This window comes from Xenopus tropicalis, chromosome 1, assembly GCF_000004195.4.
Source record: "Xenopus tropicalis strain Nigerian chromosome 1, UCB_Xtro_10.0, whole genome shotgun sequence".
Classification (NCBI taxonomy): Eukaryota; Metazoa; Chordata; class Amphibia; order Anura; family Pipidae; genus Xenopus; species Xenopus tropicalis.
The window spans coordinates 105794702-105810533 of NC_030677.2; the positions used below are offsets into that span (position 1 = coordinate 105794702).

Sequence of the window (15832 nt, forward strand, 5' to 3'; positions counted from 1 at the left end):
ACATGTTCTTTGGTATCAGTCTTCCTCTCTCAGAAAAATCCTTCATTCCTGGGGCCAGAGTCTGTGCAGCTCTCTTCTTCTCCTGCTCTCCCAACCCATAAGAATTCGCTCTCCCTCCCATCAGAATGTGTGATCTGAGCTACCAAGGGCTAGAGCTTCAGCTTGGAAGCTACTGAGACCAAGTTAAAATGGCAGCTGATATCTTAGGCAAACTGAGTGAGCTTCTAGGGCTGTTTACTCAGGTATGGTAAAGCTTTCGACAGATTAAAATGCCAAAATGCCTTTCTTTCTCATTTAAGTCAAAGTGGTAATACATATCCAAGGGCCTAGGCCCCTCCTTTTTATTATTATTTTTTTTTTTTTTACTGTTAACTTTCTATACAAAAGATTCACACTGCAAAATAAATAATTCTGATTTGAAATTGTCTATGGTAGCTTACTCATTTAAAGTTATGTATAAACATAGTATTGTACCTACAGCTGGACTGTGACATGTTCCTAATGTACCGCTTCTGTTGACGTGTATAGAAATCTGGTGGTTTGCAATTAAATTTGTGACACGTCAGCTGCAGGTACAAATATCCAGACTTATGTATCCTTACATGTGAACTCTGCTGCCACCAACCAAAAATAATTCTGGGCTCAATACAAATCAGACTAAATAAACTAAAATGTTATCCAAAGAAATTAAAACCAGTGGTTTTGGCAATATTTTTCTTAAAAGAGAAACTGTAGTGCTGGGATGAATCCTCAACTGTTGATGCCCAATCTTCTTTCTTCATTTATCGAATATCAGGGCAATATAAATTGCACAGGGACATACTACATCAAGGTCATACATTCTCGTCATTCACTTGTTGCTGAACTACAACTCGCAGCTTGTGTGACAGCCAGAGCAGGTTGGATGTCCTGCACATCACCCTCCCTTGTAAAGCAATAAAAATGGCTCCGTGAACTTGTATTGTGCAGTAGCTGCTCACTCCAGGAGCAGACTCAACCATAAACTTTTAATTTAAAGATTAAAAATGTCAAAACATTAAAAAAAAAATAAAAATAATAAATGAGTCACCTCACATAAACTGTTTTCTGCTTTTTTTGTTTTGTTTTTTAAAAGTGGGGAAATACCCTCCCCCTTTCAAAAAGAAAAAAAAAAGGCTCAGCTCGCACCTATTCGGTCTCTTTCCACCTATATTGTTTGCAAAGCCTAGAGGGGATAAAAAAAAATAATGTTTAGTTTCCATCTGCCTCCCACCAGCAGGAGGAGACTCATCCCCTAGGTCCAATTAAGCATCCTGGAGTGAGGCCCCGAATGTAAAGCTTCTATCTGCTGTAAAGGTGGGAGAACAGTACAGGAGAGGGCCACATAATAAGGGAGCAGTATGCAGATGATCCATTAGTTCCGCACCGGGGCTCAGGAATTGTTGGCAGCATTATTTTCATCAGTAGGGGAGGTGGAGGAGGAAGAAGAGGTTGAAGATGAGGAGAAAGTCATTTCTGTCAGTCCAGGGGGATTCGTTGCTGTGTTCTGGCCACTAAGACTTTTTCGGCAAACAGGACATGTGTCATGCTAAACGGAAAAGGATGAAACCAGGACACACAATTAAACAATGGTATTATCCAAACTACACCAAGAACATAAAAGCAAAATTGCAGTTTAATAAAAAAAACAAAAAAAAAAAAACCCCTGTACTTTAAAGTACCCTTCTCCCATCGCCAATAGCTAATATGATCAGACTTCTCTGGTGCGGTGACATTCGCATTGTCACTATTTTAACATTCATAACATGAATTTATTTGGGTTACATGCTCCTGATCTGAAAATTAAAAATGCATGAAAATCATCCCTCACCTCCACCGTGATAAGTATTCTAATAAGATACACTTGTAACTGGAAACATATTAAAAGTATCTAAACAACATGTCCTCATATGGAATATTAACTGCTGAGATCCAAACTGTCTCTGGAAGCAGTGAGCACACAAACTGTCTATGGTGTAAAGGTTATCACCAATGGATTCTCAAGCAGTGGAAATATACTAGATGCAAAAATCTGGATTTGGCAGATGCCAAGAGAATACTGCCAGCCTGATAAATAATGTTGATATGATGCTGAGCAAAGTTTGGCAAAGATTAATAGTGGTCTGAGGCTGCAGACCATTCTTAACACTTCTGTGCATTGACTTTGGGGAAACAGTTTGCGAAAGACTTCTTAATTTTATAACAATAAAGCCCCACTTCACTATGCCAGGTTATATAAAATGTGATTGCTGCGATGTTAATAGAAGAACTTAAATATCCGGCACAGAGCACCTTAACCCAAATAAATGTTGAACGAACTGGAAAGCAGACTGTAAACCAGGCCTAGTAGTGCTTACTAATACTCTTGTGACTGAATGAAAGCAAATCCCACCGTGCACAAAAGGAGGTCCACAGAGAATGGCTTTGCTGAGATAGCAGAAGAAGAAATTGGCCAGCACTGAACCATGACCTCAACCCAAATGAACACCTCTGAGATGAACTGGAACACCGCTGGCATATGAGCAGGCCTGACATCCATACAAAGAAACAGTATCTCGGGCCCCACTGTGTTTTACTGGGTGCATTCAATTCCCGAGCTGCTTCCAAGCTCAACCATGCAGTAGAGATGTTAAATAGGGAAGAAGCACACCTTTATGCTGGCAAATGCCTTTAATACATTTATTTGCAGAAATGTAAAGCATAAGTTTTCGGGGACCAACCCCTTCCTCAGGTACTAAGGTGTGCTAAAGGCATTTGCCGGCATGAAGGTGTGCTTCTTCCCTATTTAAAATTTCTACAGGCCTGATATCCAACATCAGGGTCCAACATAACTAATGCACTTGTGGTTGAATGAAAGCAAATCCCACAAACAATGTTCTGAAACCCAGTGTAGAGACTTCCCAGAGGGTAGAGGAGTTATAGCAGCAAAGGTTGAAAGGAGATGTTGGACTGGTAGGTCTGTATCACGTCAAATGTTGTATTAATGTATTAATACAATTAACTGACTCTTACTGCTAGTGACTGTGTATACTTATGTATTAAAAGCCATAGGTTGGTTTCCCTGTTACATAGTGCTGTGGAATATTTTTAAAAAAGAGAAGAATATTATTACTCAAAGATGACAAACATACATATCTTTACACCATATAGATACATGGCACCAGATATCCCCCAAACTCCTGGAAACATATACGTATGCATCCCAGGCAGGGGAACTCCCATCTTCAAGCTACAGTGCAATAATTACACAAATACTTAAGACCCATACTCATGTGAATCCTATAGACCTATTTTTCTGATCAATACTGATGCAAAAATACTCACAAAAGTGCTGGCGAACAGACAAATGAAAGTAATCACATCTTTAATTCACCATGACTAGACAGACTTTATGCCACATAAGACCATTTCCATTAACCTCAGATGAATATACACACATATCCAACTGGCATACCAACATCAATCTGCCGGGATAGTGGCCTCACTAGAACTAACTAAGGCATTAGATTCAACTGCCAATATCTGTGGCAGGTGTTTGAGAAACTAGGATGTGGTTCTAAGATTATCTCATGGGTCAAACTGTTATATATGAAACCTGTAGCACAAATGTGGGTTAATAATACACTTTCTGAGGAATTTGAGTTCGAGAGAGGAACCCCTCTTATTTGCATTGGCCATTGAGCCTCTAGCAGCAAAAATAAGACTCCCATAGTCAAAGAAATCATGATTGGTAACGCAGAGAAGAAAGTAGCACTATATTCATATGATGTGCTACTCTTCCTGGCAGATGCGGGGCCCTCACTACAAACTACACTAGGGACACTTGAGAAATTTGGGGAGCTAAGCGGCCTTTGGATAAATAAAACTAAAGCCATACTATTCCCATCTGGGAGTCAAGCCACAGGAGAAAACACTCCCTTACTTAAACATCTAGATTCTGCTACCTTGGTATTATAGTTACAGTCAATGTATGTAAATGAGAATTTAAAGCCCATCTGAGCAAAGTTCAAATCTGTAATTCTCCACTGGAATTAACTACCGCTTACGCATTGGGAAGAATGAATCTCTTTAAAATGTTATATTTGCCTAAATTTCTATATCCACTGTGGAACTCTCCAGTATATACAGTGGAGGAAATAATTATTTGACCCCTCACTGATTTTGTAAGTTTGTCCAATGACAAAGAAATGAAGTCTCAGAACAGTATCATTTCAATGGTAGGTTTATTTTAACAGTGGCAGATAGCACATCAAAAGGAAGATCGAAAAAATAACTTTAAATAAAAGATAGCAACTGATTTGCATTTCATTCAGTGAAATAAGTTTTTGAACCCTCTAACAAAAAAAGACTTAATACTTAGTGGAAAAAACCTTGTTTGCAAGCACAGAGGTCAAACGTTTCTTGTAATTGATGACCAAGTTTGCGCACATTTTAGGAGGAATGTTGGTCCACTCCTCTTTGCAGATCATCTCTAAATCACTAAGGTTTCGAGGCTGTCTCTGTGCAACTCTGAGCTTGAGCTCCCTCCATAAGTTTTCTATTGGATTAAGGTCCGGAGACTGACTAGGCCACTCCATGACCTTAATGTGCTTCTTCTTGAGCCACTACTTTGTTGCCTTTGCTGTATGTTTTGGGTCATTGTTGTGCTGGAACACCCATCCACGACCCATTTTCAGTTTCCTGGCAGAGGGAAGGAGGTTGTCGTTCAGGATTTCATGATACATGGCTCCGTCCATTTTCCCGTTAATGCGAATAAGTTGTCCTGTGCCCTTAGCAGAAAAACACCCCCAAAGCAAAATGTTTCCACCCCCATGCTTGACGGTGGGGACGGTGTTTTGGGGGTCATAGGCAGCATTTTTCTTCCTCCAAACACAGCGAGTTGAGTTAATGCCAAAGAGCTCTATTTTGGTCTCATCAGACCACAGCACCTTCTCCCAGTCACTCACAGAATCATTCAGGTGTTCATTGGCAAACTTCAGACGGGCCTGCACATGTGCCTTCTTGAGCAGGGGGACCTTGCAAGCCCTGCAGGATTTTAATCCATTGCGGTGTAATGTGTTTCCAATGGTTTTCTTGGTGACTGTGGTCCCTGCTAATTTGAGGTCATTAACTAACTCCTCCCGTGTAGTTCTAGGATGCTTTTTCACCTTTCTCAGAATCATTGACACCCCACGAGGTGAGATCTTGCGTGGAGCCCCAGGTCGATTGATGGTCATTTTGTGCTCCTTTCATTTTCGAACAATCGCACCAACAGTTGTCACCTTCTCTCCCAGCTTCTTGCTAATGGTTTTGGACAGCTCTTTGGTCTTTCCCATGTTGGAGAGTTTGGAGTCTGCTTGATTGATTGATTCTGTGGACAGGTGTCTTTTATACAGGTGACTAGTTAAGACAGGTGTCCTTAATGAGGTCGACTAATTGAGTAGAAGTGTCTAACCACTCTGTGGGAGCCAGAACTCTTAATGGTTGGTAGGGGTTCAAAAACTTATTTCACTCAATGAAAGCAAATCAGTTGCTATCTTTTATTTAAAGTTATTTTTTCGATTTTCCTTTTGATGTGCTATCTGCCACTGTTAAAATAAACCTACCATTGAAATGATACTGTTCTGAGACTTTATTTCTTTGTCATTGGACAAACTTACAAAATCAGTGAGGGGTCAAATAATTATTTCCTCCACTGTAACTAATTAGTTCTTTAAAAAACTAATGAACTAATCCCATTTGGGCCAACAAAGCCCCAAGAATATCATGGCTCATGCTTACTGCTATTTTGCATCCCAATTATCCTACATACATAACTGGTTTAACCCAGACCACAGTAACTCCCTGACCGTACTGCATGCAGCAATTGTGGGCCATACGTAACTCGCCATTTAGATGAAAGAATGATCTCCCTCCTTTGCCCAAAGTATTTACCACCCATATTAAAATCTGGGCGAAGCTACAAATCAAGGCCTGTACCCCTCGCCCCTATAGAGAGATTCCAACCTGCCACATATGAGACACTTAACTGATTTCCAATATTGGCCGCAGTTAGGAATCAGGCACCTTGATGATTTACTGACTGAGAATTGTTTTATGTCACTAGAACAACTTAAGGCCAAAATCAACCGTCCAGATTGTTGGGTTCCTGACCACTCACTCTAAGGGGTATATTTATCATACTGTGTAAAAAGTGGAGTGAAGCATTACCGGTGATATTGCCCAGGGCAACCAATCAGCAATTAGAGTTCAACAGATTTCAACCAAAGCAAAGCATCCAATTGGCTGCTATTAGCATTATCACCGGTAATGTTTTACTCCACTTTTTACACAGCATGTTAAATATACCCCTAAGTGTAGGGACCTGCGGGAGCCCTCCTGCCAGGACAAAGTTGTGCATGGGAACAAGAAGTACACAACCATGGGGGCAGTTCAAACTTGTTCAGTTTATTTTTGTGTGCACATAGCTTTTATACCCTTTGTGTACATGCAAAAGCAAAATAATAAGTTTAAACAAAGATCTTCTGTACTTCAAGGCTGGCCAGTACGGGATGTGTCAGCGATAAGATACAAAATATGCAAGCTGCTTAAGGATCATTCTTGAGGAAAAACAACCATTATAGGGTGTCAAGCCTTGCACACAACAATTACAAAAAGGAGTTATATTTTAAAATGGAGTATAACTCCTAAGATTGTGGGTATAACAGGCCTAGCCTCACACAGATATTCAATTCTTTCATTATTTCCAGCTGAGACATGTATTTCCCAATTCAGGACCTAACAACTTTCAACTACACTACTGGCATGGGAAGCTAGACTTTGGGCTCCAGACCCAACCAAACTAGTATCCCAATTGTATAGCATAATTCAGTCTTCAGACCCAGCTCAATTTGATAAGGCAAAACGTAAATGGCTGGCAATAGTTCCATTTTTAGATGAGGATCAATGGGAAGAAACTATTGATAATCTATATATTTTTTAATATCACTAAGGGATAGAATGAACCATTTTAAGATGATTCACCAAATATACATTACCCCTCTGAAACTTAAGGTTATGGGGAAAGTAGAAAGATCTAAATGTTTGAAATGTAATATAGTAGAGGTAGATTTTCTCCACCTGATCTGGGATTGTCCTAAAGCAGTGCTGTCCAACTTCTGCGGTGCAGAGGGCCGGAATTTCTCTAGCATACATGGTGGAGGGCCGCTAATGGAAGCCAGTTTTGACCACTCCCCTTTTTTAAACCACACCCACTTCAAACCACACCCGTTTTATCACAATGGTGGTAGTGCAGCAAAAACCCAAATGCTTTGTCCTCACTGCAGGGATATCAACCGTTATTCATATATAAAAGGATTATATTATGTCATGTTAAGACACACCCTTAAATCCATATGCCTCCTCCTCACCTGTGGATAGCACAGCAACCCCCAGCACATAATTACACACCTTAGGGACCATTTAATGCCTGCCCTATGCTGCCTGTGTGTGCCATACTCTGCCTGTCCTATGCTGCCTATGTGTGCCAAACTCTGCCTGCCCTATGCTGCCTGCGTGTGTCATAATCTACCTGCCCTATGCTGCCTGTGTGTGCCATACTCTGCCTGCCCTATGCTGCCTGTGTGTGCCATACTCTGCCTGCCCTATGCTGCCTGTGTGTGCCATACTCTGCTTGTACTATGCTGCCTGTGTGTGCCATACTCTGCCTGCCCTATGATGCCTGTGTGTGCCATACTCTGCCTGCCCTATGTTCCCTGTGTGTGCCATACTCTGCCTGCCCTATGCTGCCTGTGTGTGCCATACTCTGCCTGCCCTATGCTGCCTGTGTGTGCCATACTCTGCCTGCCCTATGTTCCCTGTGTGTGCGCCATACTCTGCCTGCCCTATGTTCCCTGTGTGTGCGCCATACTCTGCCTGCCCTATGCTGCCTGTGTGTGCCATACTCTGCCTGCCCTATGCTGGCTGTGTGCCATACTCTGCCTGCCCTATGCTGCCTGTGTGTGTGCCATACTCTGCCTGCCCTATGCTGCCTGTGTGTGCGCCATACTCTGCCTGCCCTATGCTGCCTGTGTGTGCCATAATCTGCCTGCCCTATGCTGCCTGTGTGTGCCATACTCTGCCTGCCCTATGCTGCCTGTGTGTGCCATACTCTGCCTGCCCTATGCTGCCTGTGTGTGCCATACTCTGCCTGCCCTATGCTGCCTGTGTGTGCCATACTCTGCCTGCCCTATGCTGCCTGTGTGTGCCATACTCTGCCTGCCCTAAGCTGCCTGTGTGTGCCATACTCTGCCTGCCCTATGCTGTCTGTGTGTGCCATACTCTGCCTGCCCTATGCTGCCTGTGTGTGCCATACTCTGCCTGCCCTATGCTGCCTGTGTGTGCCATACTCTGCCTGCCCTATGCTGCCTGTGTGTGCCATACTCTGCCTGTCCGTGCCATACTCTGCCTGTCCTTAGCTGCCTGTGTGTGCCATAATCTATTTAAACAATACAGGGGGAATACAGCCTAAATCTGAGGTGAGAACCATGCAGGGGGCCAGATAATCTCAGTACTGATACCATTTAAAGTTTACACAAAGGAAAGCCATCAAAGGAGCCAGACAGGTGGGAGGCCGCGAGCCGCCAGTTGGAAAGCACTGTCCTAAAGTATTAACATATTGGACAGAAGTCATCCACTATATAAATGAATGCCTACTTCTCCCTGGCATCAGGTCTCCTGAGGTCTGCTTGTTTGGAATTGTAGACAAATTAGTGCCTCTTCAAAAATCTAGAACATTGTTACGCTCTCTCATCTTTTATGCAAAAAAGATAGTAATAATAAAGTGGGCCCCATCCTTCCCACACTTCAACAATGGGTGGAGCTAATAAATGGTACATTGCCACTGATCAAATTGACATACAACGCCCAACCCACATAACACTTCGGGGCACATTCATGAAACCGCGAGTTCGAATCCCGAATGGGACAAATTCGGATTGGATATGATAATTTCTGAAGATCGCAAATATCACGAATATGCTTACGAAAAAATCGGGAAAAAAAAAAGCGGGAAAACCTTTCCGATTTTTTTGCACAAAAGTATGAAAAAGTCACGCAAGCGATGAAAAAGTCGCCGAAAATACGCTTAGAGGTATATTTATCATGCTGTGTAAAAAGTGGAGTGAAGCATTACCGGTGATGTTGCCCAGGGCAACCAATCAGCAAGATTTCAGCAGTTAGAAAATGAAAGCAAAGCATCTGATTGGCTGCTATCAGCAACATCACCGGTGATGTTTTACTCCACTTTTTACACAGCATGATAAATATACCCCTTTGAGCGTTCGTGAATTAGTAAATCTGCCCCTTTGTGTACTCTGACACACTGCTTCTTAATCTTAAAATGGTCAATAAGTATATGATATAAACGACTGTACTTAATTATGATGTAAGTGCCAACTTTGTTTATCTGTTCTATTTCATTTTTTTTTTTATTTGTATAATGCAAAATAAAAACCTTAAAAAAAAAAAATGTAAATGGTTAGTAATGTCACCATACTGACCTGTTCTAACCAAGGGATGATGCAGTCATTGTGAAATAAATGATTGCAAGGAAGTTGCCGCACACTTTCACCAACAGTATAATCCTCTTTACACACGGGACACTCCAGACCAGAACCTAGTAGCAGAGAATGCTAAGATTAGATTAAAATGTCAGGCAAGGAGGCAGGAGAAAATAAGTCTGGTATTCATTACAGAGAAACAACCTTCATTTACTATTTACCCTTCAAGACCTGCAGCTATACAATGACAGACTAGCTGAGAACACACTTTTCCACAGGGATACATTGAAAGCAGGGCCGGATTGGCAATCTGTCGATTCTGGCAAATGCCAAAAGGGCTTCTGTAAAATGCCATAGACAGTCACTATTTATTGGGCCTCTGGATGGCTATATGGGCCTCTATGTACTTGGAATGCCAGGGTCTATTTTGAATTCCAGTCCTGAAGGAATGGGAAATATAACGATTCCTAAGCAGAAAATGACCAGCGCTATTAGTTTAAGCTAACTAGAGCTTAGGACCTATTAGTAAAGGTACACTGTTGCTTCATTAATCTTTTATTTCAATGCTATATCATACTTTTTCTGGGATACATTTGATTCCAGTTTTGCTGGATTATTGTCATGGCTGTCCCTGTGCAGGACGGCAGTAAGTTTCCCACTTACCCACATGCTCTTCTGTTATCTGGATGGTAGGAAGGGCTTGTATTTTTTCAGTGTCCGCAGGGGGAGGGCCTGTGTTTTCAAACTGATTAAGTAACTGGAGGCAGAAAAAAACCAGAGACAAGGATTCATGTTGGTGTGACTATAAGTATAAAATAATGGATAGAGTAATGGAATGTAGGTAATTAACAGACATACACATAAAAACTGCTGCACTATAGTGACTTCATTAATGAGCAACTTTATTGAAGCATCAACAATTTGGCAGCCTTAAAAGGGTATATTTGATACCCCTGTATTATATATGTTTGCACCAGTGCCATTTATCCCAAAATATGTGTATTATGGGCTTTGCACGCATTACAAAATTTGATTTATGGATTGCATTTAATAGCTGCAGGTAAGATATGTTGAAAATGTTGCTTACTTGTGTGATTATTGTATCTAGGCCATTTGCACCCCATGCATAATCCATGGGGTTGGAATGCAGGACACCCCTGTTCAGAGGAAAAGAAGGGAAACCATTAGTTAAAGCAGTCTACACAGATTCAAAATGTTGCTCCTACTCTGCACCCCTTTTTATGTATTGAGAAAATAGGGGATAGGTAAGAAGCATTAACAGTGGTTTGTAACCTACTTGCCCAACTTATTAACTAAGAAACAAATTAGGAAGCCATATAACAAAATGAACCATCAATATATTTATATATTCTTACAGCATCTTAAAGTAGAACAGGGATAGCTGTTGATTAACATTCGCACTGTACATTATATGGGAGCTGCCATGGTTACTTATGTAAGGAAATCTTGTCCCCAGACTATAATGAAACAGACTCTCAAGAAAAAGAGCTGCTTTGGGTATTAATCCCTAACCATGTAAAAAAAAAAAATTATTTGCCTTTTGTATATAATAGGATATAGGAAGCAAAGGAAAATTCTGCATGCAAATACAATAATAAGGGTGTCTCCCATTCCAGTCCAAGTTTACACAAAAAAAAACTGGACATCTTACAAAAATCTGACCCACAAATTCATTAGTGTAATGAGCCCTTAACATGGCAGTAAGTTGTATTGATGATTTTTTTCCATGCAAAAAATAATAATTAGCTGCATATTTGCTATTTTATGTGGGACAGGGCTGCCAGTATACTTTATTTGTGCCAATTACATTTCTTCATATGGTTTCCGTAACCATGATAACTCCAACTCGTGTATGAAAACAAACAAATAGGTACATCCTTAGGAATAACCTATAATTATGTTTAATTAAATGATGCATTGAATCATATGTACAAGCTTTTATTCTGCCCCAAATGTCTTTCTAAAAGGGGTACCTTGTTTTATGTATTGTGGTAGCACCCAGGTATTGACAGGTTTTGGAAGGAACTACTAAAATTCATGGAAGAGATTTTTCCTCTATGAACCTTCTCTACTTAAAGGGATACTGTCATGATTTTTATGGCATACTTTTTATTTCTAAATTACACTGTTTACATAACAACTAATCCACTCTACCATTTAAAATGTTATTCTTGAACCAACAAATGTATTTTTTATAGTTGTAATATTGGTGTGTAGGCAGCCATCTCAGTGCCTTGTACCTGAGTCTGAGCTTTCAGAAGGAGCCAGCGCTACACATTAGAACTGCTTTCAGGTAACCTATTGTTTCTCCTATTTCCATGTAGCTGGAGGAGTCCCACGCCAAACTTGGATTTCTTACTATTGCATGCTATTCTGATATCTACTGGGAGCTGCTACCTTGCTACCTGCCCATTTTTCTGCTGATCAGCTGCTGGGAGGGGGATGATATCACTTCAACTTGCAGCTCAGCAGTAAAGTGTGACTGAAGTTTATCAGAGCACAGGTCACATTACTGTGGCACCCTGGGAAATGAAGAATATGACTAGCCCCATGTAAAATTTCAAAATAATATATAAAAAAAATGTTTTTGAAAAACAGATTTCAAGGCAGGATTGTGCTGGAGAAGCTCTACTGACTGATGTGTTTTGAAAAAACATGTTTTCCCATGGCAGTATTCCTTCAAGTTTGTATCTGCTGTTCATCACTGGTAATATATCTATGCACTCTTATACTCAATAGTTCGCTAACTATTAAAGGAGAAGGAAAAACAAAATTGCTTCAAAATTACAGACATATTCATATTAGTAACATAATGCCCCAGCTCAGCTCTGGGTTGCTTTGTTTGCCTATAAATCAGCCACAGTCCGTCCTACAACCTGGCAACCTGTTAATTTCCAGTGAAGCTTCCTTTGCTTCTTTAACAGTGAATTTCTGGGTCCAGTGCATGTGCATTTGCCTGCACTGCTGCAGAGTCTTCCTTTTTTTTTTTTTCCTTTGCATACGATAATCTTGACAGTTAGCCCCGCCCGCCTATTCACACTCTCCAATCTTATTGTAGCCCTATTTTTTCTAGGACAACAATATACACAGTCCTGCACAATGCGTCAGAAGAAAGCAACAGGAGGAAGTGACGTAGGGATGGTGCAATGAAGCAAACTGCGCTAAACTTAAAAACTGATATCACGAGTTAATAGGCAAAATTTATTTTTTTACCTGTAATATTGGTGTGTAGGCATTTTGCCCTGAGCTTTCAGAAATACCAAGCACTACACAATAGTTCTGCTTTCAGATAAGCTATTGTTTCTCCTACTACTCAATGTACTGTTGCATATTCTACCCAAGTCGCATAATAACGAAACAGGGTTTCTCTTGCTCCAGTGTCATTCTCATGTTTACCACTAGGTGGAGCAAATGATACACATTCAGCAATGCAAACTATTTATGAATTCATTTAATTTCTACAATGCTGAAATCTTTTCCAGCCTTCAGGAAACCTACTTTTAGTAAGAGAGTCTGGGGTCTCAGAAATCACTTCATGTATACGGGGCTAACATTTTTTGATTATTTTCTATCCTCCTTTCCCTCCTTCTGCCTTTCAAATGAGGGGCAGCCAACAACTGAATGTTCTATGAGGCTGCAATGTTATTGTTACTTTTAGTATTTCTCCTATTTATCTTCCAGTCTCTCATTCAAACTACTGCCTGGTTAATTGGACCCTTGACCTAGAAACTCAAGACCACTTGAAAATTGTTGAATATCACTGCCAACTATAAATCATACTAAATCTTAATTAAAGGTGATCTACCCCAAATTAGTTTTTTTGTTATCCTGCACAATTATCTTAACACAGCGAGCCAGAAATGTTCTCCTCCAGTTAAAGGCACTTTTCATTTACCATAGATTTGTTGTCCTGGCAATTTTTTTTTTTTTTTTGTACATCAAACAAAAATAAACAGGTGCAAATTATGAACTTGTGTCAAAGGTGCATTGCTACTCAACCTTATGTAGGGTCATTTCTAGCTCCCAACCTTATGTAGAGTCATTTGTAACCTCAGAATCAGGGCCAGATTCACAATGCGGCCGCCCCTCGGCTCCCGTCTCCTCACTCGCCTCTGCCACCCTAGGCCTGGGCCTTGCCACAAATCTGGGCCTGCTCAGAATAACACACTTCTAGCAAATATACTAATGTAAATTAAGTGGGTTCATGTTCCCTTTAATTCTGAAGGCAGTGAGAAAGTTTTAAATAAACTGTAAAAGACACAGAGTGCTTTAATGTGGCAACTAATAGACTGCTTACTAACATAAGTTGAGTTTGTACATGTTTTAAGATGCTTTGGAACAGTATCAGGATAGGAAAGAGTAGTTGTCAATAGTTTTTAGAAGATCTTTTTACATGTACTGAAAAACCAGTAAGTTACAGAAACAAAATTTGCATACATCTCATTCTTATTGGACATTCCTGACAATAATTCAGCCCAAATGTAGCTAGTGGAATGAATGCAGTCCCCTATTGTCCATATTTGTAGTACAGACACAGACTCACCATGGTCCCACCCCTAGGTTTGACATTGCTGTAGGTGCGATAATCCCATTCACCAACTGCTGAATGATCCTGTAAAAATAAAGTGATACATCTAGTGTATGGCTATAAAATATAAGATGTCAGGATGTCAGATAGGGAGCAATTGCTGAAAAGTGGTTTCACCACATTGTTGCATTCATATTGGAATACAGCAACACCAAAGTAGGTAGTAAGTGTGTAAGCAATATAATACTCTGTTTCTGCTTTATAATAATTTTAAATGCATGTATTAAATCAAAAGAATAGGCAGCATGTATTTTTATTTAAGTTTATTGCTTTTTATTTTGCTTAAAGTTGAAAATAGGTGTATACTGCCCTTTTTAGTCAGTGTCACTAAACTTTTTCTCTTTCAGAAGAATGTTGCTTTATTTAGGTCTGCATAAGAAGATATATGCCAGATACAGGGCTGCAGTATTTTATGAAAAAAAAACTCAGATATCACGTATTGGTTTTTAAAATCACCCTCATGGCATACCCATGATAGATAACATACATGACCTGAATTTTAATTTGGAATAAAAGAATCCCCCCATCTCTGGTCCATGTCTGTGCTAGAACCGAGAAGACGTTAAGTCCTTATGGTTATTCCCCAGGATGAGCACCACAATGCTTATTCATGCTTTTATGTGGGCCTTCCTGTGCTTCTTAATAAATAGTATGCCTTTCTTATCTCTATTACTGTTCATGATAAATTCCAGAACTAGTATTAAAATACCTCTGCCAGTAACACTATAATAAATTCTATTTTTTTTTCTTGGCTTTATGGTTAAATATTGCTTGATGCCTCCTAACTTTCACTAAAGCATCTACCGCTTTTATACTTTTATCCTTTATCATGTTAGTCAATGAAATTACATTCTCCTTTTCATTCTGTTTTCTTATCTCTTTCTCAATGTCCCCCTTCTTCAAAAAAGGCACCAGCAAGGTGTAGTTTTAGTCTAAGTACTGTGCCACTATATTCTTCCAGTTTCCCATTCCCTGCACTGCCTTGGCAAAATGCATGCACAGTAGAGAACTACTTAAAGGAACAGTAACACCAAAAAATGAAAGTGTATAAAAGTAACTAAAATATAATGTGCTGCTGCCCTGCACTGGTAAAAGTTGTGTGTTTACTTCAGAAAGTCTACTATAATTTATATAAATAAGCTGCTATGTAGCCATGGAGGCAGCCATTCAAAGGAGAAAAGGCACAGGCGCATAGCAGATAACAGATAAAACACTATTGTATTCTTAAGAGCTTATCTGTTATCTGCTATGTAACCCGTGCCTTTTCTCCTTTTTTCTACCTTGAATGGCTGCCCCCGTGGCTACACAGCAGCTTATTATATAAATTATAGTAGTGTTACTGTAGCAAACACACCAGTTTTACCAGTGCAGGGCAACAGTGCATTATATTTTTATTACTTTAAAGCTCTTTCATTTTTTAGTGTTACTGTTCCTTTAACAGATTTCTATAGCAGAACATGGAGGAAGTAAGCAACTAAAATCACTGGGCGCTGACTAACTTGGCAACGCTAATTATTCTACTTAACAGAAGTGTTGTTTTCAGTGTTTATGTTTACCTCAGATAGGAAATAAACAGATTATGACAGACTCTCAACCCACTGTAAAGCTCCCTAATCTACACTACACTTTCATTTTGAAAGGTGCATTACCCTAGTTTTAGATCCCCTGACAAACTTCTACATTCATT

The 15832-nt window shown here is 40.0% G+C and overlaps 1 protein-coding gene across 3 annotated transcripts in view; it reads right to left on the reverse strand.

The window, feature by feature from the left end:
* Positions 1-315: 315 nt before the first annotated feature.
* Positions 316-15832, reverse strand: part of rnf126 (ring finger protein 126) — a 48207-nt gene continuing 32690 nt past the window's right edge. Inside the window, exons 6-10 of one of the 3 annotated variants that reach the window (XM_031897955.1) lie at positions 14101-14169; positions 10624-10693; positions 10200-10293; positions 9537-9652; positions 316-1567 (exon numbers count right to left, since the gene is read on the reverse strand). In XM_031897955.1, coding sequence (XP_031753815.1) covers positions 1412-1567; positions 9537-9652; positions 10200-10293; positions 10624-10693; positions 14101-14169 — 505 coding nt within the window. In that variant the 3' untranslated portion in view covers positions 316-1411. The remainder of the gene's footprint in view (positions 1568-9536; positions 9653-10199; positions 10294-10623; positions 10694-14100; positions 14170-15832) is intronic. The other 2 variants (NM_001006734.1, XM_012959798.3) reach the window with 2 other exon arrangements.